General features: G+C 43.0%; 4 protein-coding genes across 6 annotated transcripts; 2 read left to right on the top strand and 2 right to left on the bottom strand.

Moving 5' to 3' along the window:
- Nucleotides 1-121: 121 nt before the first annotated feature.
- Nucleotides 122-13105, top strand: LOC108100628 (protein rhomboid). 3 transcript variants are annotated; one of them, XM_017204629.2, is made up of 8 exons: nt 122-173; nt 1093-1360; nt 1417-1509; nt 1611-1634; nt 1714-1890; nt 11362-11592; nt 11650-12061; nt 12123-13105. In XM_017204629.2, exons 2-8 carry the CDS (start codon nt 1190-1192, stop codon nt 12470-12472), a joined length of 1458 nt encoding a protein of 485 aa, XP_017060118.1. In that variant the 5' UTR covers nt 122-173; nt 1093-1189; the 3' UTR covers nt 12473-13105. The 3 variants fall into 3 exon arrangements, with proteins under 3 accessions (XP_017060118.1, XP_017060119.1, XP_017060120.1); XM_017204630.1 differs by lacking the exon at nt 122-173 and adding an exon at nt 309-632; XM_017204631.2 differs by lacking the exons at nt 122-173; nt 1093-1360; nt 1417-1509; nt 1611-1634; nt 1714-1890 and adding an exon at nt 9935-10073.
- LOC108100629 (dynein light chain roadblock-type 2) lies at nt 10471-11205 on the bottom strand. The gene has a single exon (XM_017204632.2). It carries the CDS (start codon nt 11098-11100, stop codon nt 10786-10788), a length of 315 nt encoding a protein of 104 aa, XP_017060121.1. The 5' UTR covers nt 11101-11205; the 3' UTR covers nt 10471-10785.
- A 3283-nt stretch (nt 13106-16388) lies between the features above and the next one.
- On the top strand, nt 16389-17143 carry LOC108100205 (N-alpha-acetyltransferase 30). The gene has a single exon (XM_017203980.2). It carries the CDS (start codon nt 16437-16439, stop codon nt 17094-17096), a length of 660 nt encoding a protein of 219 aa, XP_017059469.1. The 5' UTR covers nt 16389-16436; the 3' UTR covers nt 17097-17143.
- Nucleotides 17144-20770: 3627 nt separating this feature from the next.
- Nucleotides 20771-24424, bottom strand: LOC108100645 (protein rhomboid). Its single transcript, XM_017204648.1, has 4 exons — nt 24134-24424; nt 22491-22841; nt 21301-21718; nt 20771-21158 (listed from the first exon to the last, which is right to left on the bottom strand). The coding sequence occupies exons 2-4, from the start codon at nt 22815-22817 to the stop codon at nt 20845-20847; spliced, it is 1059 nt and encodes a 352-aa protein (XP_017060137.1). The 5' UTR covers nt 22818-22841; nt 24134-24424; the 3' UTR covers nt 20771-20844.
- Between the last annotated feature and the right edge of the window lie 209 nt (nt 24425-24633).

Genomic DNA, 24633 nt, shown 5'->3' with positions numbered 1-24633 from the left:
CCGAGGCGAGCTTAGCAACCCTTGCGTACCCTTATTCACTTGCTCTCCCACTCTCTCTTGGCTCTCTCTGCTATTTTGGCCGCTCTTTCTTTTGCCAGTTGTCAATTTGCCGGTGGAAAGTTCGCTTGTTTGTTGTTGGCTGGATGCGAGTGTGCAATATTTTGTATTTGTTGGTAAAAACACAGTGGCTTAAAAATAAAATAACTAAACAAAAATAAAGAAAACCTTTAAGTGGAGTCTAAACAAAAATAGAGTCCTCCAAACAACAAAGAAAGAAACCCCCTGGTGAGCAGTTAACCCATGAAGTCGGTTTTCTGAGATGAATAGAAAGCAATTTTTGTGAATTCTGCAAAAAACTCATTCAATCATTTTCAATTGCCTATTTTAATTCAACAAAGTTAAAATAAAATAGTTCCGGCAATTGACGAGGCGTAAACAAATGCAAAACAATTGTTTGCCAGATGGATTCTGCGCAGTTCCCCTTCGAATGGCATCAGGATCAATAACCTCCTTATCAACAAGGAAATAGGGGAAAAACGACAATAAACCGTTGCCTTGGAATCAAAACAAAGGGCAGCGGGGAAAATCAAAACAAAAAGGAAATATGTTTGCCGGGCATGAAATAGACTAAGGTATTGATTACCGGTTTTAGCCTATGATTAACCGGAATAATCTTTCTGGGCCCGCGAAGTAGTGCAACAATTCTTAGACACAAATTGCAACAAACTGTTTTCACAGGCCCACAAGTAATATTGTAATATAAATAATATCTGGTTGAAGACCTCTCAGCGGTATTCGAACCGCCGCCATAAATTCTGAAACAGAACTACGCGAGAAAACAGACAACTCAACGTGTTCGACCAAACCGGTGGTGGAAGCTCCATCGCCAAAGTTTGATTTCATTGAAAGGAGCTTTTGGAGAATGAACTCATGAAAAGCTCTGCACAGTGGCTCCAATATCACAAATATTTCTAAAAAGTGATTGTTAAAATAGTATTCTTATACTACTCATTATAATAATAACATATTTAGTGTTACTTAACAGAAGTATTATTTTATTTACTGGATTTTGCTTATGATTATTCGGAACAGCTGAACTATAATAGCTACGCTCACTGCCAGTGGCGTTCCACAAGGTAGCTTAAAACCCTGATCCCAGAAACCAACCTGGATTGCCAGGAACAACAGGATGTGGCCCGGCTCCGAGCGAGGAAGCTCTCGGGCCCTGGAGAACCCAACCAGCCAACAAAATGCCGGCGGTAGTAGTCAGCAGGAAACGCTGGCCGACATCGAACACATATCCACCATTGCAGGATCATTAGCCTCCATTGGATCGATCTCGCACACCCAAATGCGATATGTAAGGTCTTAGATGGGTTTATAAGGACCATGTTTATAACATTTAACCATTTATAGCAATGCACCAACGATGCCGGTTATGATACGGAACATACATCCCTAAACTCAGACTTTGATGAGGCCGAGTTACGTCGGGAGCTATTAAGAGATGTGAGTTTTCATAATTATTCTTAATATTCTTATTTCTTAATTATAATCTGATTGAGAAAACCCAATAATATTGACATTTTCTTTCATGACCAATCCAACAGAAATGGAAACTTCTCTTTGATATGGTAAGTAGCTAATACAACATTCCCTACCAAAACCCATAGGATTAAAACCATGATTCCAATTATTTCTTCGGTATTCCAGTTTGATCCCGAGGGCTTTGGCGAAATTTCCGTTGAGGAATTACTGGTGGCATTGAAATCGCCGGAGTTCCTGTCCCAAGTGCCTATGAACAAGCGCGAGCTTCTTTTTGAGCGGGCCAAGAAGGCGAAGCTGCCCACAGGACCCGGCTACGTGACGTTCCAGGACTTTGTGAATGTGGTAAGTCCGCCGCAATCACAATGGCCAATGGCCACTGGCCAAGTAAGCAAAGTGCCCGAGTAACCGTGCGTGTGTTTGTCCCGGGCTGCTCATCAACGGCAAACTCGATTTAAGTGCAAACACAGGTGCAAAGTACTAGGCCGGGACGAGGACCAAGTGTAGGCTCGTGTTCAAACAGAGGGAGACAGGGGACAGGGAGGACAAGGCTTCGTCCTGGCCGCTTTCTTGTTTGGCAAATGCAAAAAGTGCGCTTGGCAAATAAATGTAACGCTTACGAATACACAGTGCAGAAAAAGGGTCACTTAACATGTCCAAACGTTTTGCATTTTTATCACTCAGATTAGTTCGAGTCAAGTGATAAAATATGTCCTTTAAATTTTTGTCCATCTCCTAAAACGTTAATACAATACTTCAACTTCTTCCACCCATTAATAGAATGTTGTGCCTGAAGAAAATATTATTAATATTAGGAAAATTAGTAAAAATAATATCTGATTCATAAACATTAGCAACATTTTTCAGATTTTGAATTAGAACAACATGAGTATTTATTTTTCTCCATGTACACCCATGGCTCCTTGAGTCCTTTTGCAACGCTTCGCTGGACATTTGATTGTTTGCCCTGGTTACCTGGGGTCTGGCTATTGGTCCTGATGTGGTTCGAAAATACTGGCCAGGATCTGGCTGCCTTGGATTTAAGCTCTGATGCAGCGGCGATGCTCCTGCAGGACGAGTGACTTCTGTGTGCGACGGGGGAAAAGGACTTTTCTCAGCTCTGCCTTTGATTGGCAATCCTATTGCATTTTGATTGATTCTACCTAGTTGATTGGCACGCATACAAACCGCACACGACAAAACACTCATGCATAATCAATGCCAAAGTGAATATTCCATCGCCTTGGCCGTTCGATTGTTTGCCAAAGTGTCCTTAAAGTCATGAATTAGCCAGGCTGTCATGTCCTTATTTGCTCCTCGCTCTCTCTCTCTTTCTCTATGCCTGTGTGTTTGTCTAACGGTAATTGTGGATGGGTCCAAGCCCGTCCTTCGCACAATGGATTCCCATTCACGTTCCCCCGAGAAGGACATTATTAGGTCCTTGTTTGGCCTGCTAATGCATTTGTTATTCCAATTGAGGGCTCGATTTCCACTCCCGTCCCGCCACTTTTGTGTGGAACTCATATCTCCGCCGGCAATCTGAGATCCTTGTTGCCATCGTAGACAACATATTTCCACTTAATTATAAATTTCAATGATCTGCTGGTCAGCACAGGACCTGGCAGAGGTGGGCTAGTGGAGGGATCGCCAGGAATGCTGGGGAACGATGTACAACCTGGCATTGCGCCATGCATAATGCAGGCTGATGATTGTTGCATTTTCAACAAAAGCTCGCACGTGACAAATCCTTTTATGGCAGCGCACAGGAATCGGTGCTGTGGATGTGATGGTGGAGGACAAGGACGTGGCCAAGACGAAAGACGCCATCGAGGGGCGCGATGTGTTGAACGTTATGACAACTGGAGGCACGAGGCTCGCTGGCGACTGTCGTTTGTCTTCCTCGGATCTTTCTGCATCTGGTCGATGGGTTCGGGTTCTCTAACTGCGGACCACGCACCAACCATCAGGCGCAGCAGGCGGCGGCAGCCGGTCAAGAATCAATCTGTGTGTCCCCGGCCAAAAACGAACTGGTTATGCTCTTAACTGAAGTGATCAGAATAATTCACCGATTTCCAGCTGCTTTTTTGGTCATCTAAAAGCGTATCTATATGCATTGAATGATGTTTACTCAGAATAGGTTATTTTTTTCAAAGAAAATATGATCTTAGCAATTTAGAAATTATTTTTTAAAACTATTTACAATCTTGGTTGCCTAAGAAAGTTGATCCCTTTCTTTCTTTTTCGAAATATGCATTGAAATTCTTCGACCTTGTCTTTGGCAGAGCTGTCTTTATCCAAGTTTAAGAGACCCTTCCATTGACGGGGTATCCACTTTTAATTGCAGTCGGTGGTGGTGGTGGATCGGGCAAAAAGCAGGAACGCCGCCAAGGAGCATTCTTGCATTAATCAGAAAGTCAACGGAGCTGCCAGGCATTCGATCATTCGATCATAAACGAAAGCAATTGCGCACAACTGGTGGTGCAATGTGGTCCGCTGTGTTTCCACATCCACATCCACCTCGACGTCCACGACCATGTCCCTGGCCATGTCCCGGTCCAACCCGATCCGGTCCAGTCCGACTGCCATTATTATCATAATCAGGAGGCGCAGCTGGCAGACGCCGAAGCTCCAGCTTTTGCCTTTTGCCATCGAGCTGGACCAGCTGAATCCCAACCTGTGTGCCTGTGCCGAGCACGCACCAAGAAATTCCAGCGGCTTGTCTTGAATGGGCCAACTGCAGAACGGTTGCTTCTCGGTGGAATGCCAGCCAGCTGCTGTTCCTCGGCTCCTTCTCCTCCTGGTGCTGCATCTCAGATCGGGTTTATTGAATAACATTGGGGAGGTGCAGTCAGAGAAAAATCCCGATGATCGGTTAAACTCGGTTCCTCCATCATAAAACAAGAATTTCAGTTTCCAATTCTTTGTGGGGTTTATAAAAAATATTTAAAAATATGTTTACATTTCCAAAACATTCTTCCATAATCTAAAAATAGTTAAAAAAATATTTACAATATTTTAATCACATTTTAGTAGCCTGTATTTTTGCTGAGTGTTGCAGTGCTCTCCTCGAGTCTCCTGCCTGCTGATCCAACCTCCGCCGAGGTGGCGTCTGCCGCCGCTGATCTCGGGGAGCGATAGGCGGCGGAATCAGATCAGATTCGGACTTTGGAGCCGCGAGTGTGACTTGGTGGTGACTTGGTCTCTGGGCCCCGAAGTAGGTGCAAAATGCCTTGCGCCTCGGACTCGGGGGAACGAAACCTGGAGGCGATCTCGACGACGACGACGCGGTATTAAATCAATGCCAATCCATAAATGGCCTACGCGGCGCGTAGATTGAATTGGAATCTCCTGGCGATTTCATTATTCTGCAATAATATCGCGTAAATCGAGTGGGGCCGCCGCGAGATGAGCGAACATTTCTGGTTAATTATGAGGCGGCAGTTGCTAACTCCTGACAGCATCTGATCTGGCTTATAGGGTATCAATTATGGCCTATTACGCATTTTTTCTGGCCTAAACGATGCCAATATTAAAGCAGCTATAATAGAATTTTTAGCTTTTACTTTAAGTGTTAAGAAAAGAGGATCTTTATTTTGCTTATAAAATCTATTGATTGTTTAAAAGAGTAATTCTGTGGAATTCTTTATTCCTCGTTTCATTAAGAATTTTAACAAACGGAATGTCCTTGTTTTAATGGCTTGCACACTTTACGGCTCACCATGAACTCGTTTCTTAATCGAAATGTACTTACGGTTTTCCTCATTCTTGCCTTTATTCCTTTTTTTTTGTCCTGCACAAAAACAAGAGAATTTCATGTTTACACCGTGATGGCTGCTTGACTCGAGAATAGTGCTCCAAGTGGACGTGACAGGGCCAAGGATGATGTCGTTGTCGAATGCGGTGCCTCACTTTGCACCCCACCCACACGTCCTGGAGGTCCTTTGTGGCCCCCTTCGTCCTGCAGCAGCGGCATTCCTCCACCTTCTCTCCCGTTTGGCTGCTGACGATGTTTGGTCAATGGTCAATTTGGCAGCCGTTTATTTTGATTGTTGTGCATCCGGGGCAAGGATAACGACGTGCACACGAACTGGACCAGGATCCAGACCCCTTTTCCTGGCCCTCCCAGCCACGCCTTCCCCTTTCCCTTTTATCTTCCCCGCCCATTTGGCTGCGTTGCAATATTTTTGCCATCGTCACGGAATTCGCCGATAACCGGACCGAAAATGGTGGGGGAAAGTACTGTATACTGGATACTGGATACTGAATACTGGATACCCGGTGGCAACCTCTCTGTGTGGCATCCTGCGGAGTCATGTCCCGTTCACATATCTCGCAATGATCACTTTTGCATGCTTTTCCACAACCTGCAGGTGTTGTGTGTCCCATTCGTATGGTTTATATGCCAAATAATCCGCGCCACGGAATTTATCTGGAAAAGGGGAAATCGAATTTTTTGGTCTGGCGGAAGAGCTGCAGCGTAATCCGCTAACACTTGTAGTTGGCAATCAAATTAGATTCGTGGCCTGCGACACTGGGTACACGATTCCCAGCTCCCAGAGACACTCACTTTATAGGGAGACAACTAATTACGTTGAATAAATTTAAATGGGGTGCGCACCTGACATTTACGACGACACCATAAAACCCGAGCTACAAGCCAAGGGGTCAATGAATGTCCATTGCATTCCTCCTACACGTACACAGAAAAAAAACTAAGGTTACTAACATCTTTAACTTCTCTGATCGTTCATAAAAGTATATGATTTCATTTACAGTTCGTGGGAAACAAGTTTATATTATTTGTATTTTTTTTTGTCAATAGTAATATAATATTTATTGGTGACGCTTGGAATCGTTTTCTTTTATTTATTTTTTTTTTATTTATTTATTTATTTTTTTATTTATTTATTTATTTTTTTTTTTTTTTATTACACCTATAGGTTTCTTCGGGTGCAGACCCCTGCTCCATGGCCCTTCAAGCTCAAGTGCGTCGCATAATTGCGTGAGTAGGTGGAGTGGCAGACGGAAGCCCAGGCACGGGGTGCGCATCATTAACCCTGCAACCTTTGGTGCGCTAATGAGACGGCCAGTGTCCAATTTTTGAGCTCTACGCATAGGACACGCGTTGCTCGGCTTGGCACCTCGTCGCTGTTGTGTAGTCTTCCCAAATGGCAGCCGATTGCGGCTGCTCAGTGGGTTGGAAAACTCCGCTGAGCTATTTGATTGTCCCGAAGAACGATCCTATATCCGATTTCCAGCACGCCCCTCTCGGCTCGCAAAGCAAACAATGCGTGCGGCTCAAGTGGAAGTGGAAGACTCTTATGGCGGGTCCTTGGCTCCTTCTGTTTTTTGTCGATGGTAATGGAGGCATCATTTTTGCCAATCCTCAAACAAAGTGAGAGTGCCTCGCGTGTCATTCCATTTCCGCCTGCCTCGAATCGCAAATCAAATACAGCGTTCCGAAGGAGCAGCTGCCAGGGATCCTTGTTCCTGGTCTTGCTTTTGCATACACAGAAAGAAAATGGATCACAGTTAATTAAGATAATATATATTTTCATTTATATATTCATATATGAATCTTTTTCATATTAGAATATGTAATGGTACACCTGTTGCTGAATTGATCCAAAAAATTTAAGAGTTCAATGATTTACCATAAAGCTTAATTTAAATCTTGAGATACAAGGTAATTCACAATTTCTATACCGAAAAGTGGATAAATATTTTTTTTTCGTGCACACGCATATCCTTAATCTGTACTTGTGTAAAATCGCATATAGCTTTTGATTTGCAGCTCATTGAAAAGCCAACGGGCGGTGACTTCTACTCCAGACCATCTGCATCCCATATCTCAACTTTCTTAGCACAAAAGCGGCGTCAAAGGGCAAGACAAGTCAGGGTACTGGCACTATATAGAACACTCGGCGATTCTGATTCTGATTGCGATTGTGAATGTCGAAGTGGAAGTGGCTGTTGTGGATGCCGCAGCTTGTGTGTGTTTATTGTTCTGGCGGCGGCGGCAAATACAGGAAACTGCAGAAAGGTGCAAACGAACTTCCGCTCCAAATCAGTTTTCGATTTGCTTTTTCCCTGGCTGCTGCTGCTGCTGCTGCTGCTTTCCATATCCATTTCAGCTCCTCTATTTGCACTTTCTCGCCGCTTTTGTTTGGCACGCGCTTCGGCAGATGTCACCTGGAATGAAAATGAGCTAAGTGACGGGGAAGTTGGCTGGTTCTGGTTTTTAGCCTTCTCCTGCGCCTCAATCAATCATCCATTCGGTAGCCACGGCGGCTGAAAGCCTGATTACCCTGTAATTAGGCAGCAGGATCAACGCAGGTCCTGCCAAAAACAAAATTGCGGGGGAAAAAAAAACAAAGAAAAAACAGGCAAATGTGAATTTAATGAGTAAAAATGTGATAATTAGCCGGGACCCCCGAGGAGGCCGACAAAGGGCCAACAAAAAAGGACGTGTCCAACCCATTCCGCATCCTTTCATCTCCGGGCTAATTACAGGCCCAAGTCGTTTGGCCAGACAAGTGCATCCGTTTGCTGTAATTGCCATGTTTGTTTAAGATTTAAGCCATGTCCGCCAGTTCCTTCACCTTCACCTGCAGCGCTTCCCAGGCAATGCAAATTGAATTAGGCCTGGCATAATATTGTCATTCAATTAGATGATCTGGCTGGGGTCAGGTGCTTTCTCGGCTCCAAGGTGTTTCGCTCGTGCAAACATCAACAAGTCCCAGGACTTTCTATTGCTCCTGGGCATGCAAAATATGACATTTAATAAGCTGCCACAGAAAAACAAAGCAAATGAGTGGCAAGGAAAATTGTATGTACGTTCATATTAAATTTAAATATATTTGTGTGGGTTGGAGGTTAAGAGCATTATAAATACATAGTAGGGAAAACTATATGCTTCTTAACCAACTGAAATATAATAACAATCCTTTAGTCTGTATGTGTACATAAAATGAAGATATATTTCTGGCTCTTTATTGCCTAAGCATTTAAATTACCTTGGTATTTTATTAATAGGCCCGAAAACGTGTTTTTACTTTTCCAAATATGATGGTGTCCTCTGTATTCATAGTTTTCGCCTTTGTCCTTTTATTAGCCGTAACAGCAAGCAAAGAACATTGTTAATCAAATAGCTCATTTAATAAGCTGCAGAGCACGAGAACGTTTTACATGGTCACCCGGAAATAAAGCCATTGGGCATGCAGCATGCACCATGACCTCCTCCGCATCCTCGTCCCCCTGCTCCGGCTCCTTTTTTCCGACCAGTTTATAAATATTGCTCAACTGTTTGGAATAAAAATGTCAACACGCCGGACGAGGCCGTACGCAATGCATAATAGAGGGCACACAATGGCTCCGAACCTCCGAAACCTCCGAACCACCGATCCTGTGGACCGCCAGTCATGCAGCCACCGAAGCAACCGCCGGAGGAAATGTCCTTTTTTGCGCATAGCCACAGGCCGGCGACGACGAAAAAAAAAAACTGAAAATACATATCGCCGTGGTTGTGTGATTCTGCTGCAACGGACACAATTCAAAGGAATTTTTTGTGGCTCATAGAGAGCCGGCAACGTGGTGTCCTGTGGTCCTTTCCCCTCACTCCTTATTCCTCGCTCCCGTCTGCCCGTTTGACCATGTCCGCTGACCTAAGCCCAAGCGTTAAAATGTTTTGCGTCAATTTGTCGGCCGTCCTGCAAAAGGTGAATGAAGCAAAGATACAGCAAGGATCAAAATAATAGCACTTCCCTTCGAGAAAGAAGGATATTTTGGCAACTTAATTCAATAAAGTAAATAGGAACATTTACATTTTTTGAGTTGATGATTGTTTATTAAGCTAGGATCTTTAAACTTTAGTTTAATCGTATTATAAATGTTTAAATATGTCTATACTATGTTTTTGGACACGACTGTGGCGAATGCTTTTAAGGCCGTTAAAAATAACAGGGGAGGTCGCCTACCTGGTGACGTCATGCGGCGAACAGGACTCCTTTTCCCTGCGTCCAGGATAATGACATTATCAGCCACAGCAGCCTGCGTCCGCCAAACAAACGATAAGCAATTATTTGTTGGGAATACAATTTTCCCCTATTTTAGCCCTGTTGGCACTTTGTTGTGATCGCTTGATTTTGCCGAAAAATGCGATTTGTCACCCGGCCACAATGCGTGTGGGTGTTCCCATTGTTGACAACACAAATTCTCAGTGCCCTTTGTCTGCGAATCGTAACAATTTAATACCCAGAAATTGGCCCAAATCGAAAAGTCGGAAGTAAAATCGGATTATTTTTGATCTTGGCGATCGATCAGCTGATATTTCACAACGCTGTTTTTCAACACTGATATGAATGGAAAAGGAGTGAAAAGCAGAGCGGAAAAGAAACTTACGCACGCTGGCGGGAAAGTTGTAAAAACGTTCGTTGTCTTAAATGTTGGGTGTTAATCGTGTGTATTTATTAACCGTAATGACTTGTTAAAAGAAAAGTTAAAGAGCAGGAAATCTGTGATCTCAGCGCGTAAGTTTTTATATCATTTAAAATTTCAGTTTAAGCAAGTGAATTTGCATTGAGAACAATTACCCATTTAAACTTTGCACATACACACATGCCAACACCAACAACTAAGGTTGCCACTTTGTGGGAGCCGGACAACAGAAACCACAGCTTCCAGTTGTCAAGGGAAACTTTTTATCAATTAAACAAAATTTGATAATTACTACCATTAAAACTGCCAGACTAGCGCTGATTAACTAAATGACACGTAAATTCCCCCTTCCCTATCTGGCGGAAGTAACTATTTTGTGCCATGAGGCCGGGGCAAGCTTAATTTGTGGCCTTTTTCTTTCGCAATCGTAATTTTAATTGCGTGTAGGCTTCATTTGGATGCCCCCCACTTTTAATTAAACAATACACATTTTCCGCTTTTTGCGGATTTTTGCCCGCTTCGTGGTTGTTTTAATGGCCGACATTCGGCATCTCTGCCAACATCTTAATTACATAATAAACATAATTTAGTTTGGCCGGTCACACGCATAAATGTTCTGTTCATAATTTTATGGCTCGTTTAGTTTTTTCGGGGGGTTAGAGATTTGCGGCGATCTTCAACAACATCAGCAAAGAGTAAGTGAGACAGCAGTAGCATCATGTAGGTGTCCAAGTGTTTTCTTTCCTTTTTGCAACTTTCGAGCAACAATATTCACCCTGTCTTAACCCATCAATGGCATGGGGCTTACAACACCACGGTCACGGTGAAGTTTTCCTCAGGACCAACAAGAAATTCGTGCTTACGGGTGCGCACGCGCAGAAAGCACAGCTTATCCTCGGGATTCAAATCACGAACGCAACTCTGGGCTAGCTTTAAGAAACTAGCGTGCAGATGCTTAACAATTCCCTGGGCCGTAGTTAAATCGAAGGATGTGTGCAGGAGACTATCCGTTGCATTCTCCGACACGACGTATCCTTGAGCCTGTTCGGAAATCCTGTTTGTATTGTCCACGTTGCGCTGCACCACCTCCTCCATCGCCTTTAGATAAATTTTCGACATTTTGAAAACACTTGAAAAACTACAAAGGAAATTTGTTTATAAAATAGGTTTTTCTATGTATGATCTATGATCCGTATTCTTATGAAGTTATTGTGGAACTGAACTTTTTTAGTGTGTTCAAAAATATATTAGTGAAACAAAAGCACGCGCCTACTGGTAGTATAGATTTTTGTCAATTTTTTAACCATTTTGATTGGAAAGAATATGGGACCATAGTGTAAATTGTCAACCTATTTATTATTTCTTGAATCTTAATTGCAGATGAGCGGCAAGCGGACTCGTAGCTTTAAATGCGCCGTTCACCATCGAGATCGTGAAGTCTGTTCAGAAAACGATTTTCAGCTGGTGTTTAACGAACCGCCTTTATTTCGAAAAATGGTGCACGCCGTGGCCATGGAGATCCTGCCCGAGGAGCGGGATCGCAAGTACTACGCCGATCGCTACACCTGCTGTCCTCCACCCTTTTTCATCATCCTTGTTACTGTAGTAGAGGTGAGAAAACATTTCGGTCAATCTTAAAAATATTTTAATACTGACGTTCTTTACCAGCTGGGCTTTTTTATATACCACTCCATGGTCACGGGTGAAACCGCTCCAAGGGGACCCATTCCCTCGGACTCCATGTTCATCTACCGACCGGATAAGCGGCACGAGATCTGGCGTTTCCTCTTCTACATGGTCCTCCATGCAGGATGGCTTCATCTTGGATTTAATGTGGCAGTTCAGCTGCTTTTTGGACTGCCATTGGAGATGGTACATGGCTCCACGAGGATCGCGTGCATCTACTTTTCCGGTGTGCTAGCCGGGAGCTTGGGCACCAGCATCTTTGATCCGGAGGTGTTTCTTGTGGGCGCAAGTGGTGGAGTCTACGCTTTGCTGGCTGCTCATTTAGCAAATGTCCTGCTCAACTATCATCAGATGCGTTATGGAGTCATCAGGTTGCTTCTCATCCTGATTTTCGGTGGGTAACCGCTCTGAGAAAATTAAAATACAATTTTGAATAAAATCCCTTTTTTTATCAGTTTCCTTTGACTTTGGCCTTGCTATCTATGCGCGATATGCTGGCGATGAACTGCAGCTGGGATCATCAAGTGAATTCCTGGCCCTAGATCAATCTGAAACAGTGGTGGCCGTTTCGTTTGTTGCCCATTTGGCAGGAGCCATAGCTGGACTCACAATCGGTCTGCTAGTTCTCAAAAGTTTCGAGCAGAAGCTCCACGAACAGCTGCTTTGGTGGATCGCTCTGGGTACTTACTCAGCGCTTGTGGTTTTTGCCATCGCCTTTAACATATTGCATGGATTTGCTATGTTCAACATTCGCGTTGAAAAAATCAGAGTGACGGAAACGTATTTTAACGATTTCCAGGTGTAAAAAATCCCAGGAGGATTTGCAACAGGATAATCAGAATCTTTTCCTTGTTTCATATTTAATTGATATAGTGCTTACATTTTGTTCATTGCGTTATTTTTTTTGTTTTGAAAGTCGGTTAAGTTTACCGTTTATTGTTTTGTTAGCCCTGTATCTGTAGAATCAGATATATAAATTATTTTCGTTTTGTTTGCTAGTTAAGTACAAAAAATGTATTATAAGAATTGTAAGAGAATATTTACAACAAATCGAACTGATTAGGTGTAACATAATGCTCAAGGAATTCCACAATTTCTATATACTTAAATATAACTGCAGAATCTAAAGACTTTTAGGAGCTTATGGGAAAACTCTGCAATAAGCTGTTAAATACAAATTAAATATTTATATACATAATTGCTTTGAAGGCTATATGGAAACCGATATTGGCAAATCAATAAATTTTTTCTAATTACACAGTTCTTTTAACAAATTGGGAAAACTACCTCAATACAGCAAATGATAAATATTAAATACGTATATGGCAATAAGGTCAAGAAAATCGGTTTCTATTTTATATAGCCAAGCCTAAATCAGCACTGCCAGCTTTAGGGAACAATGAAGACCAAATAAAAGAAAAATAAAAGCATAAATCTACACATTTTGTATTTACAGTCTGTTTTACCTGTAAATAAAATAAATTTAAAAAAATGTTGAAGGGTTTTTTTTCAAGCTTCTAGCTTATAACGGTTAATGTTTTAAAGGATTCGCGTTGCCACTTGGTTTTCGGCAAAGTGGGGTGGGCACACTGTTCGCGATCGTTAAAAAGTATCGTCGCTTTTAAAGTTCTTAGAAGAAAAGTTTACAAAATTGGCTAAAAAGTGAGTTAGAGTGCGATTTAACCGGTTTGCGTGTTGGGCGATAAGTCCTGGCCATCCATCCTTATCATTTTCATGAGTTATGACACAATCCGTTGCCAAAAAACTACCATTTCGTTCGACGCGACACGCGCACCTGCGCCAATCCTTCGTTTTGTGTTAACTCTGACTTTTTGCCGCGTTTCTCGGTTGCGTGTTTTTAGCCAGGACGTTGGCGAAGCATCGGGGCAGCCATCCTGCGGAGGAGTCAACAAATCCCAATCCCAGCGGACACCGAATTTATGTTTGTTTGAGCACATTTCGCCGTTGAGTCATTCGTCAGTCTTGTCACATATTTTCGCGGCGGGCGGAAGAAGAAGAAGCAGACATTAAAAGCATACAAAAAATGCGGGAAACAAATGCAAAATGTGACAGGAACGCAACTGCGTCCTTTTTAGCGATCCGGTGGACAGAAGCTCCTCCCATTGACACTGATTAATGTAGAATTGGGCTTATTTTGCAGTCAAATGGGGAAAAATATTTAAATAAGAAATCTGTCCGGTGACTTGCAGAAGATTGCAAAAAAAATTAATGGAATGGTAAGTGCAAAAAGATCAATTTAAGAATGGCCGAAATATTTATAGTTGCTATTATTCGGTCTAATGATATGTTTTTATTTAAAACATGTTATGTAGAAAACAAGAAATTAATTTGTAGCCATACTTCTAATGTGATCACTTCCTTAAAAATACTTTAAGATCAGGTTTAATGCATTGCTCCTTGCTTCATAGATTAACTTGCTGGACTGCACTTAACTTATTCTTCAGGAATGAAGCCAGTCTGGAGTGGTCTTTAGTGTATAAATCATATCAATTGAAGCCTTCGTTCGCTCGGAATTCAACATGATCAGTACGGCAATCCTCAGTTTGTGGTGCGCGAAACATGTTTATAAAAAGTACAAGTTAATATTTATGTAATTCCACAGATGCGAACAACCAGTCGGCGGAGATCATTACATTGACATATTCATGCGGAATCGGAATCGGGGAATTCCAAGGAAGACACAAACAATGGAGCACGCGACCATGTGGAGCGACGGCATGAGGAGTGCGTCCCACGCGAGAGCTGGTAATATCAACCTGCAACTTGCAACTTGCAACTTACAACTGGCAACCTGCAATATGCCTTTTGTCTTGCCAAGAAACCTCACACATCTCGCATCTCACATCGTCCAGTTGTCGTCGCTTTATCCGCTTTAACATGGACATGGGGACTTGGGCTCGTCGGAATGCTTATCAAGAGGCGCACTTGTAGCTGTCATAAGGCCAACTGAAATATTGGCAGCCCAACCAGAAACCAAAACAGCAACCAGAGAAGTAACCTCTCGTCCCCCGTCACTACTTCTTTCAATGAACTGTACTGGACAAAAAGTCCACTTCAGGTGGAAAGCAAAGAAAAGAGGCACCAGAAGTGCCCCAGGACTTGTCCTCCATCCATTTATCTCACTCGACGCCGGCCACGGCAGCGGGCAAATATGGAAATTTGCTGGCCCGGCCGCATTTTTTTTTTTTGTTGTGACTCGCCGCCTGTTCCCGCAAACCCGCCACTTAAACCGCTTCATTAAACACTCCATGAACTCCCTGTCCTGGGCCAAGTGTCCTTATGTCCTGCTGGTGTAATTAATTTCTGCCACAGTCGGGTATTTGAAAAAGCTTAGAAATGCGACCGAGAAGTGGGAGGAAGCGTTTTCCGTGCCACAAGAGCAATTATAAAAAAGGAGTCGAGTCGGAGAAACTGGAGGTTTAAAAGGAATTGCAGTGATGCATTATAAAATGAAACTCCATAAATGAATACAAGTTTCAGTAAAAAAAAAACAAAATTTGTCCCATAATTATCAGAAAATTTGTTGCAAAGGCTCACCTAAAACCAGTGTTTTATAAAAAGTGTTTATCAAAATTATCGGGTTTAATGGATCAATAAACTCTGTCGTGACGCAGAGCCAATTATAATTAAACCAACTGGTACAGGATATTCGAAGGTTTTCGGACACACGACGAAAAACCAGGACACAAATCAAACAGAACTGGCCTCAAATCAAAGTGCGGGGTAAGTGAGCAAACAATGTTATAGTTATAGCCGAGCTAATCTGATTTACGGCAGGAAAATGACTTAAAGCCCGTATTGAGTTACCCCAAAAACGTGTCCCTTCCATCTTGTTGTATCCTTGCGTCCTTTATGGGCCTTTTAGGTTAATTGCTTCTGTTGCATTCCCTCCATTAACCATTGGTCACATGAGGTCATTGTGGCTTCATTGAGGCGGAGTACTTCCTCATCCAAATGTAAAATAGGAAGTGTGTGTGAGGGAAAGAGACCGGGAAACACAATCAACACGAACCTAATACACGAAATTAGTTTTCATATATGCAAAGCCGAGGGTGGAGCCCTTGGCTCAGAGCTGTCACCACCCACCTGGAAGCTCCCAGGGATCTGCTACCTGGCGGACACCTGTGCGTGCTTGCTGGCAATTCCGTGTTCTTCGCCGTCGTCGTCGTCCTGGCACAGACAACAAAGGATTTCTCTTCGAGGGCAACTGTCAAAGTCCTGGCAGACATTTTCATAATTTTCACATGCTCAGGGAGTTTTCCCCTTCTGCTTCTCCCCCGCTCCCGTTTTTGTCACAGGCGTGCCTCTTAATTGCCCTGAATGGAGCTGGGCAAAGTGGAAGCCGGTGCAGGAGTCGGGGTAATGCTATTTAGAGCCTGCCACGCCGAGTGTCACCTGCTGGGATTTGTGCGAGTGCCTTGCCACCAAGGTCGCGCAAGGAATTTTCACGACATTTTCACTCTTTTCCCGCGGCTTTTATTCAAATCTGTTAATACGCTGGTGTTTTTTGGGTTGGTTCCGCAAATTAAGCAATGAATTATGCTGTTTCTACTTAGAAAAATGTAATTTAATTAGACATTTTCAATGCCTTAACTAGTGTTAATGACGTTGAATCCAGTTTCTGAATCTGGTTTGCAGATTATCATAAAACAAGATAAATATATAATAAACAATCTATTAAGTTAGCTTTTCGTAGACACTCGAAATTTCATAAACCTTTTGTTAGAAACTAAACACCTGTGACAACAATGGGTGACGATGGATCGGATGTAGCTCCTGAAGAAAAAGATTGCACTGCATTTCTTGATGAAATTGATCTTGTGAAGAAGGATCAAAGAACTTCTCTACAGAAACAAATCATCCATAAAGATAACCAAATTTCCAGCGAGCAAACCTTTAGGATTGGGAGCACGGACTCCAAGAGATACTCCTTCTGTGTCTTCCAAGAGGAATCGCAGTTGAAAGTGCTCCAAAATCTGATCGACAAGGAGCTATCCGAACCGTACTCCATTTACACCTATCGCTACTTTGTGTACAACTGGCCAGATCTTTGTTTCTTCGCGCTGGATGGAGATCGCTACGTGGGCGCAATAGTGGGCAACTTGGAGGCGGCAGCTAGTGGAGTTCTGCAGGGGTATATTGCCATGCTGGCGGTTGATGTGGAGTACAGGAAGCAGGGAATCGGAAAGGCCCTCTCCGAAATGGCCATCGATGCCATGGCGATGAGGAAAGCAGCTATGGTTGTCCTGGAGACCGAGATGACCAACAAACCCGCACTGGCGCTCTACGAAAGTCTGGGATTTATTCGGGAACGGCGGCTTTTGCGCTACTACATGAACGGAGTGGACGCCTTTCGTCTCAAGTTGGTGCTTGACGAGTCCGCCATCTTCCTTCCCAGCGAGGACTAGTGTAGTTAGAAATAGTTTCCATTTGTTAATGAATGCTTCTGATCGGTTTCAAGTTGGTTTTCCTTCCCTGACGCCCGCTCCCTTTAATTAGCGCCACAGCGTGCTGCTACTACTTGGGTAGCCCAAAAAAAGGAACTCTGGAGTCCGGGGACTCCTCAAATCAGGTAGATGAAACTCGGCCGCCTAATTGAGCCGCAAAACGGTCGTTGGAGAGTCTGCAAAGAGGCATGCCGGGCTGGGTGATCAAACCGATCGACCAGAAAGGATAATTGCTTCTCAGGGTCAGAGACTCGACACATTAAGGAGCACTCGTCGCCTCGATTAGGTTATGCTTTGATAGGTGGTCCCACATCGGCGTTCTCTTTAGATTCATTCAAACTGATTGAGGGAATCGCAAAGTTCTGGAACATTGCCTTTTAGCAGTTCGAAGGTCATTTGATATTATATACTTGTTTCGGGTGGTCTTTATAATAACCCTTAATAGTATGTATTCTTTGGAATATTTAAATTCTAATCATTTTACAAATATAACTATACTGTAAATTATTTTAAATCTTGATTACTTCCACTAAGTAGAGAGATAAACACTTGCTTTTGGATCTAACAAAACAGAACCTTCTTTCAGGTCATCGCTTCCCTTTAGAGTTCTCTTAGGAACATTGAACCCTTTGAGGTTCTCGTCGGAGGTCTTTTTGCCCGCAGATCGTTGATCTGTGATACCCACTCGAAACTTGCTACCAGCTTCCTCAGTTGAGTTCTGGATCCGACTCTCTGACTTTGACTCTGACTCTGTGACTCGGACGCTGACTCCATTCCGTTCCGTGGCAGCTTTTCGCTGCGCCACTTCACCTTTCCGCCAAATGTAAACAAAAACGTCCAAAGTCAACTTTTGGGCAGGTGGCTCCCAGTCGCTGTCGCAGTCGCAGCCGCAGCTTCTGTCCACAGATCCACAGCTCCAGAGCTCCAGAGACCCGAACAGATGACATGCAACGTTGTGGCAAAATGCCGAGGCGCAAGGAGGGAGGGAAGTGGAGCGGAGCGTTGATTGAGTTGCACCTGCCATTCGCAGAAACAAGCTGGATGACGGGGGAAAATGCGGGACGGCGGGGCAGTTCGGGATGCCCGCGTTATTTATGTGGATTTTTCGGCTTCAGAAGAAGAGCAGAAAGAGCTCTGGATGGCGAGTCGCCTGAGTCTTAGTCCGAGCCTGTCTGACCTCGTCCCCGATTGCTGTTGACATTGTGCCTGAATTTCAATTTGATGTCCGCGAGGCGGCAGCTCCTGTCTTCCATAAATCTTGCTGCCTAGACTCTCCGGGTGCGTTTTGGATTGGATTGGTTTGCTTTGGCTTTGGCTTTGGATTGGCATTGTCTGTCCGCTTGAATGGGAGTTGCAAGTGGCGGTGTGCCTGCCTACTCCGCCCCCAAGTCCAAAGGCCCTAAGCTTGTGCCTCGTTTCTGAGTCACATCTGCTTTATCTGATATATCTGGTACTTCCTTGTCCTTCTGGTAATTGTATAATTTAAGTGGAAATTAATTGGCAGGTGCATAATCTGGCATTTCTGATTATGCACAATTATTGATTCAGATTGCGGACCCCAAAATTTGTACAGATTTGTATTAATGTACTGATTACTTGTAGGTAATAAAGCTACTGCTCATTTATAATCTCTTATGGCCTGCAAATGTATTAATAATTTGAATGTGTAACCATGATTTTTGATTTGGCTACGCTTCTTTGATTATGCATCATTAATAATTAAGATTTAGGGGAAATCAACAAAGGAAAAGATGAAGATGAAGGTCCTTCAAGCGGAATGCTTACTTGAGAATTCCCGAGCCTAAGTCCTGCTAATCCGGCAAGATTGAAAACGATGTTGAATGACAATATGAATTATTACGAAATTCCTATGCCTACGCCTTCATATTTCATGTGGGGCTTTCAATTTGCCACGGCTCAAACTAATATAGAGCAAATATCGATTGGTGGGACGACAGTTTGCGTTTGCACGCTTCGAATGGGGAAAATTCGTTGACATAAAGTCCTCTTCGGAGTGGGTATTAATTAAGGATTTTCCTCAAGTTTTAGTTGCAGTCTTTCGCTTTGAATTCCAGCTCATATTTATGTGGAGCAAATATTGATTGAGTTCCCCCCAACCCTCTCACTTCGCATGCTCCATCGCCCTGAGTTATTTATCAAGAAAACGAGAAATTCATTTATAATTTAGACATTTATTTTTGTTCAATTTTTCTCTGTTTATTTATTTATCTATCATTTTTTGCTATTTGGTTTTCTGTTGTCTCGTGCTGAACATTTCCGTTTCCTAGTTTTTTTTTTTTTTTGGGGGGGGGATGGGCTGTACATATATCGGGGTGGCGGCTGTGGTTTTATTATTTTGAAAATCGAATATGCTATCTTGGGGTTTTTGGGCCCATAAGGATTCTATTTTGGCTTACGCTTTGCTGGCTTTTATGCCAGATTAGCTTTTTTCATTCGGCGATTACTATGAATATTTTTCTATTTGCGTACGATATACATTGCAATTTATATATATTCTGGCGATTTTATGTTTGTGTGTATCGGTCAATATGTCAAGTATCTTGATAATCTTCTTGCTCGATTATTTATTGCCCCTAAATTGTGGGCAAACCACCGACAACCAAAAACTGAAAGAAATATGAGGGAAATGAAAACGCTGTTGTTGCTTTTGTATTTTTGTTGTATTCTTGAAATGTTTTGATTTTATTTTCTTTGGCTTTTCGTGTGTATTTTTCAATTGAATATTTTTTACAGTTGAATTGGTTTGTTTTTTCTCTCTTGTTGTTGTTTTTTCGTGCTTGTTTTGTGTGAATTTCACTAAATTATTAAATAAATAAATAAATAGTTGGCTCGACTGACAAATTAATAAACCCTCGCTGCCCTACAATAAATAAATATAATTAGTAATACTTTTGAGTGTCTGTGTGTGTGTGTAGGGGGATTATAGATAAATATTTGCTCGATTTTGTAACGCATTAAGTGACTTTAATTTAGTTTAATTCGATTTGCTTAATTGATCTGAATTGAATGGTTCTTTGCTGTGGTTTCCCACCGTTTTTTTTGTTGTTGTTGTTTGACTAGTGTGCGACTTAATAGTATTTACAATTTGAAACAATTTGTTAGGGGCTAGTTATATCTAAGTATATGTATCGCTAGGACCTATATAGTTCGAGAGCAGATTATGCTTATGGATGTATAAACAATTTGATACAGTTTGCTGACGCTTCGATTCATTCAGAGTAATTGCGGCCAATAAATACATAATTTAAGAAAACAGGCGAAAACCATTAAACGAAAACTTGGATAATGGGTTAATTTAAATCATAGCGAGAAACGATTAGTTTAGTTCTGTTTCTTGATTTTTCTCTTGATTTTACTTTGTTTTTACACGCGAAATAAATTCAGTCTTTGGTTCTATCACAACATTTGTTTACACGTTTCGGCTTCGGTTTATGTTATTCTCATAGTTTTTCAGAGTTGTTCTTGTTCTTCTTCTTTTTTTTTGAGTTTGTATGTGGTGTTTCGGAACTGAAACGGTTAACGGTAACTGCAAACGGTAACGGTAACGTTAATGCTAACGAAAAGCAAAAGCCAAACGAATTTCGAATTTAGTTTTAAACTAAGTTCGTTGAGTGAACTTTTCTTTTCCACCAACTCTCTGTCTCTCGATCTCTCCTAAAGCTGGATCTTGAGTCTTGAGTCCTCATACTTAGGAAACTCCAAGATCGTGCAGCAGATGCTGGGTGATCACCTCGCCCTGCTCCTCCATCAGCTGGGCGGTGACCGTGTTGATCAGATTGAACACGATGGCGAAGACGGTGAAGGCGCAGTAGACGCCCAGAGCCAGCCACCAGATCATCTGCTCGTACTCCCGGTGTCCGAAGTTCTTCAGCACCAGGAATCCGATCGTAAGTCCAGCCAGGGCTCCCGTCAGGTGGGCAATGTACGACACCTGGGGACCCTTGGCGAAGGCTCCGCCGTCGAAGTACTGGGTGTACAGAGCATAGCCCAGATCGCAGGAGACTAAAAATATAAGATTGAAAAGGGATTTAAGTTAGTTAAGTCGTAAAAATAAATATATTATATAAATATGCAAAAGGAAAATGAATGAATGAATCTAAGTTCAGTGGTTTTTTTTAAAGGATTTTAATGAAGAGAAACTCACCAAAGATGACCACTGATCCGAGCTGCGTGGAGGCGCTCTTCATGTGCGCGTAGTTCAGTGTGATGTTGGCCAAATGGGCGGCCAACAGGGCGTAGACACCACCGCTGGCGCCCACCAGGAAGACCTCCGAGTCGACGACACTGGTGCCCAGGGAACCGGCGAACACGCCGGCCATGTAGATCACACCGATCCTGGCCGTGCCGTGCATCACCTCCAGGGGAATGCCGAAGAACAGCTGGATGACGATGTTGAAGCCCAGGTGGAACCAGTTGGCGTGCAGGAACATGTAGCTGAAGAAGCGCCACACCTGGAGACGTCTGTCCGGGCGATAGACCAGCACCGAGTCCGAGGGAATCGGAACAGGGAGCCCGAAGTTCTGGGCGGGCATTGTGTAGCGGTCGTAGGCAAAGATGGCAATCTAAAATGGACAGAAGAAGAAGGCGAAGGATTGGGGGTTAGTTTTGGGGGGTTTTCACTCTGATTTATGTTGTTGCTGTCTGGCACGCGACCGCGTCCCAAATAAAGTCTTATGAAAATGCTTAGGGAGAGTCCTGCCAACTTGGCAAAGCTTCAACTAAAACTAAACGCATACGCCCCGTGGGCCGTCCTGCGAGTTTATTTGATATTCGTGCTAGTTTCTATGCGAGCAAGTAAAAAGGCATTTACTTTGATTTCATTTGAAACTACATTTTTGATATATAAAGGGTTTTCTCTCTTTTATATGAAGAAAAAAACAGTGATGATTTATCTTAAACTTTATGCAACAAATTCTCAAAGAAAAATAGTAATATTTCTTATAAAAGTATTACTTTACTTTCAACGATTTCTAGTTATTTATATCTTCGAACATTGTAGGGTTTTTCGCATGACAAAAATTTGTGCCCTATCGTGTACTTTTCTGTTCGTTTTTTCGTTTTTCCTTCAGCTGTTTGCCGTTCAACTTGTTTACAATCGATTTTCGGGGGCGCCAGCGAGTCAGACGCAGAAAACGAAACAGAAACAGAGAGACAGAGAGACGGGCTGGGGGAAAAACAAGGAAAACTCTCGGAAAACTTCCGCTCCTCGTCTCCGCTCCCCGCTCCCCGCTCCCCGCTCCTATATCATTTTTTATCGCACTTGGGATGAAAGTTTGCGGCTCCTTTGATTTAATGGGACGAGTACAAAACTTGGCCATGTGTGTGTGTGCTTACCTCAATGATGGAGATCACTAGGATGAACCAGGGCCAGTGCTGCCGATGCACGTACTTCAGCAGGCTCAGATCCTCGGCCTCCGGAAGGGGCGTGGCCGGGACGGGATCCCTCTGCATGTAGATGTGCTCGCCCTGGCGAGTGCAGCAGGTACTACTCGCCGTACTGCAATCCGTGTCGTAGGACGAGGAATTCGAGGAGGAGCACGCGGCGGGAATGTCAATGATGGTCTCCTTGGCGGCTGTGGAACTCTCCTCCTCCGGCGACTCCTTCTCCTGGCCCAATTCCACCTTGGTTTCGTTTACACACTGTGCTGTTGGATTCTCCATTCTGGCGCCGTTGAAGAGGAAATTCTGTAAAAGACGGCGGCACGCATAAAGTGTGTAATTAATTAACTTGAACCGAACAATAAACAAAAATCAATTAAGTGCATAAATTATTCATAAAACAGAGCACAAAACAAGAGCAATTACAACACTTCAGAGCGAAGGGAAATGCACCAGAAATAAAAGAAATGAAAAGAAAAGCAATGGCAGAGGCACAGGCAGAGGCAGATTTTCAACGGCAAAGGCAAGAATTTTGTTTATGGTCTGGGACATGGATTCCAATGCCTGCAACTTCCTGGTTTTCTCCCCTCGAGGCTGAGGGGGAAAACTGGGTCAGCATGGTAACAGCTAACCATAAAATTTAATGGGCCAAGTTTGCTCTTTCTCCAACTTCGAGGGCCCCCTCTCTAAAATTAGCTAGACAAACTTGGAGATACTTTCGTAGTAGTTACATAAACTGCACTTCTCAGCCCTGAAATCATCTTCGCTAATGGCCAACTAATCAGCTAATGGTCAGGCATTATTGTAATTTGCCAGCCAGAGACATTTCCTCACAAATTATGTTAATCGCATTCGATTCAATTACAGTCACAGCACAAATCTTCTTAAATTCCTCAAACAATTGTTCAACAAAAAAAAAAAAAAAACCAAATTCATTGCCTTGCACAACAAAAAAATCCAAATAACGCGCTTGTCTCACTCCCACTCGTTCAAATTGTGAATTCCCCTCTCTTTCTTTAAGTCGCGTTGCACACACGCACTGTTGTTGTTGTTGTTATGTGTCTGCTACCTACACTGCTCAAAAAAGTGAGTGGGAGCATACCGCCGTCTTGCCTCTCATGTCTTTTTGTTTTTTGTTTAAGTCGGTTGCCTAGCGATTTCAATATGGCACGAAATCGCAGTCGGGCCGCCTATTAATTAATTTATTTATAAATTATAATTGCAGACTGCACTGAATGTCCATGCGAGCATGAAGAAGAGATGTCGAAAGCGGGCTCAAACATAATGAATTAATTCAGTTGCCTTTTGCTTTTTTGCTTTTTATTTAGTGAACGGTCAAAAGCATAGTTTCACATGACCCGCGCTGTAATTTGCATATTTTATTTTTCTGCTGCACTCGCACCCCTAAAAAAACCCACGAAAGGGTGCGACAGAGAGGGCAAGTTGGCAAGTTGAACAAACTCATTACGCCTCTAAGTTTAAGTGCTTTTGTTTTGCCGCTGTGACAATTTCTATTGCAATTTGCACATTTCTTGCATCTCTCTTGGCGGCGGTATCTCCTCGTACTATTCTCATTAAGGTCGGGGCCCGGGGCTTACCTTAGGTTTTTCTGCCTGTCGCGACAATAATCCAAAATGCGTTGGTTTTGTTTGTAATCCAAAAGTCTTTAGTTTAGGCCATTCGCTCGCTTAGTTTTCACTTGGTTTTGTGTTCACAAATTTTTTTGAAACTTAGTTTAGTTTTAGTGCTCATTAATCCAGGAGCTTGAATTTATGTTGGATATTTTTGATATATTTTCGCACCCACACACACGACAATTTGAATATTTAGTTTCTGCTTGTTTCGAGTCGCAGTCTCAGTTTTCTAAATTTCAGTTTTCTCGCTCGCGGCTCGCACGCAACTGAATTTCGGAGGCGAGGCAGCCGGCTTATAACTGCTCGATGGCCAACAGAATTATAAGAGAGCATAACCGCTTGCAACTCGAACATGTTGTGTTTTCATTCGACCGTATAAGAGTTGCATGCTGCCTTCAGGTCTTATGTGGGTGCACTGCAGTTATTCTCGTGCTGCAAGTCGAGCGGAGTCGACGGTTGGCTGC

The sequence above is a fragment of the Drosophila ficusphila genome, unplaced genomic scaffold (genome assembly GCF_018152265.1).
Source record: "Drosophila ficusphila isolate 14025-0441.05 unplaced genomic scaffold, ASM1815226v1 contig_286, whole genome shotgun sequence".
NCBI classification, from domain to species: Eukaryota; Metazoa; Arthropoda; class Insecta; order Diptera; family Drosophilidae; genus Drosophila; species Drosophila ficusphila.
This window is presented reverse-complemented; position numbering and strand designations above follow the sequence as displayed.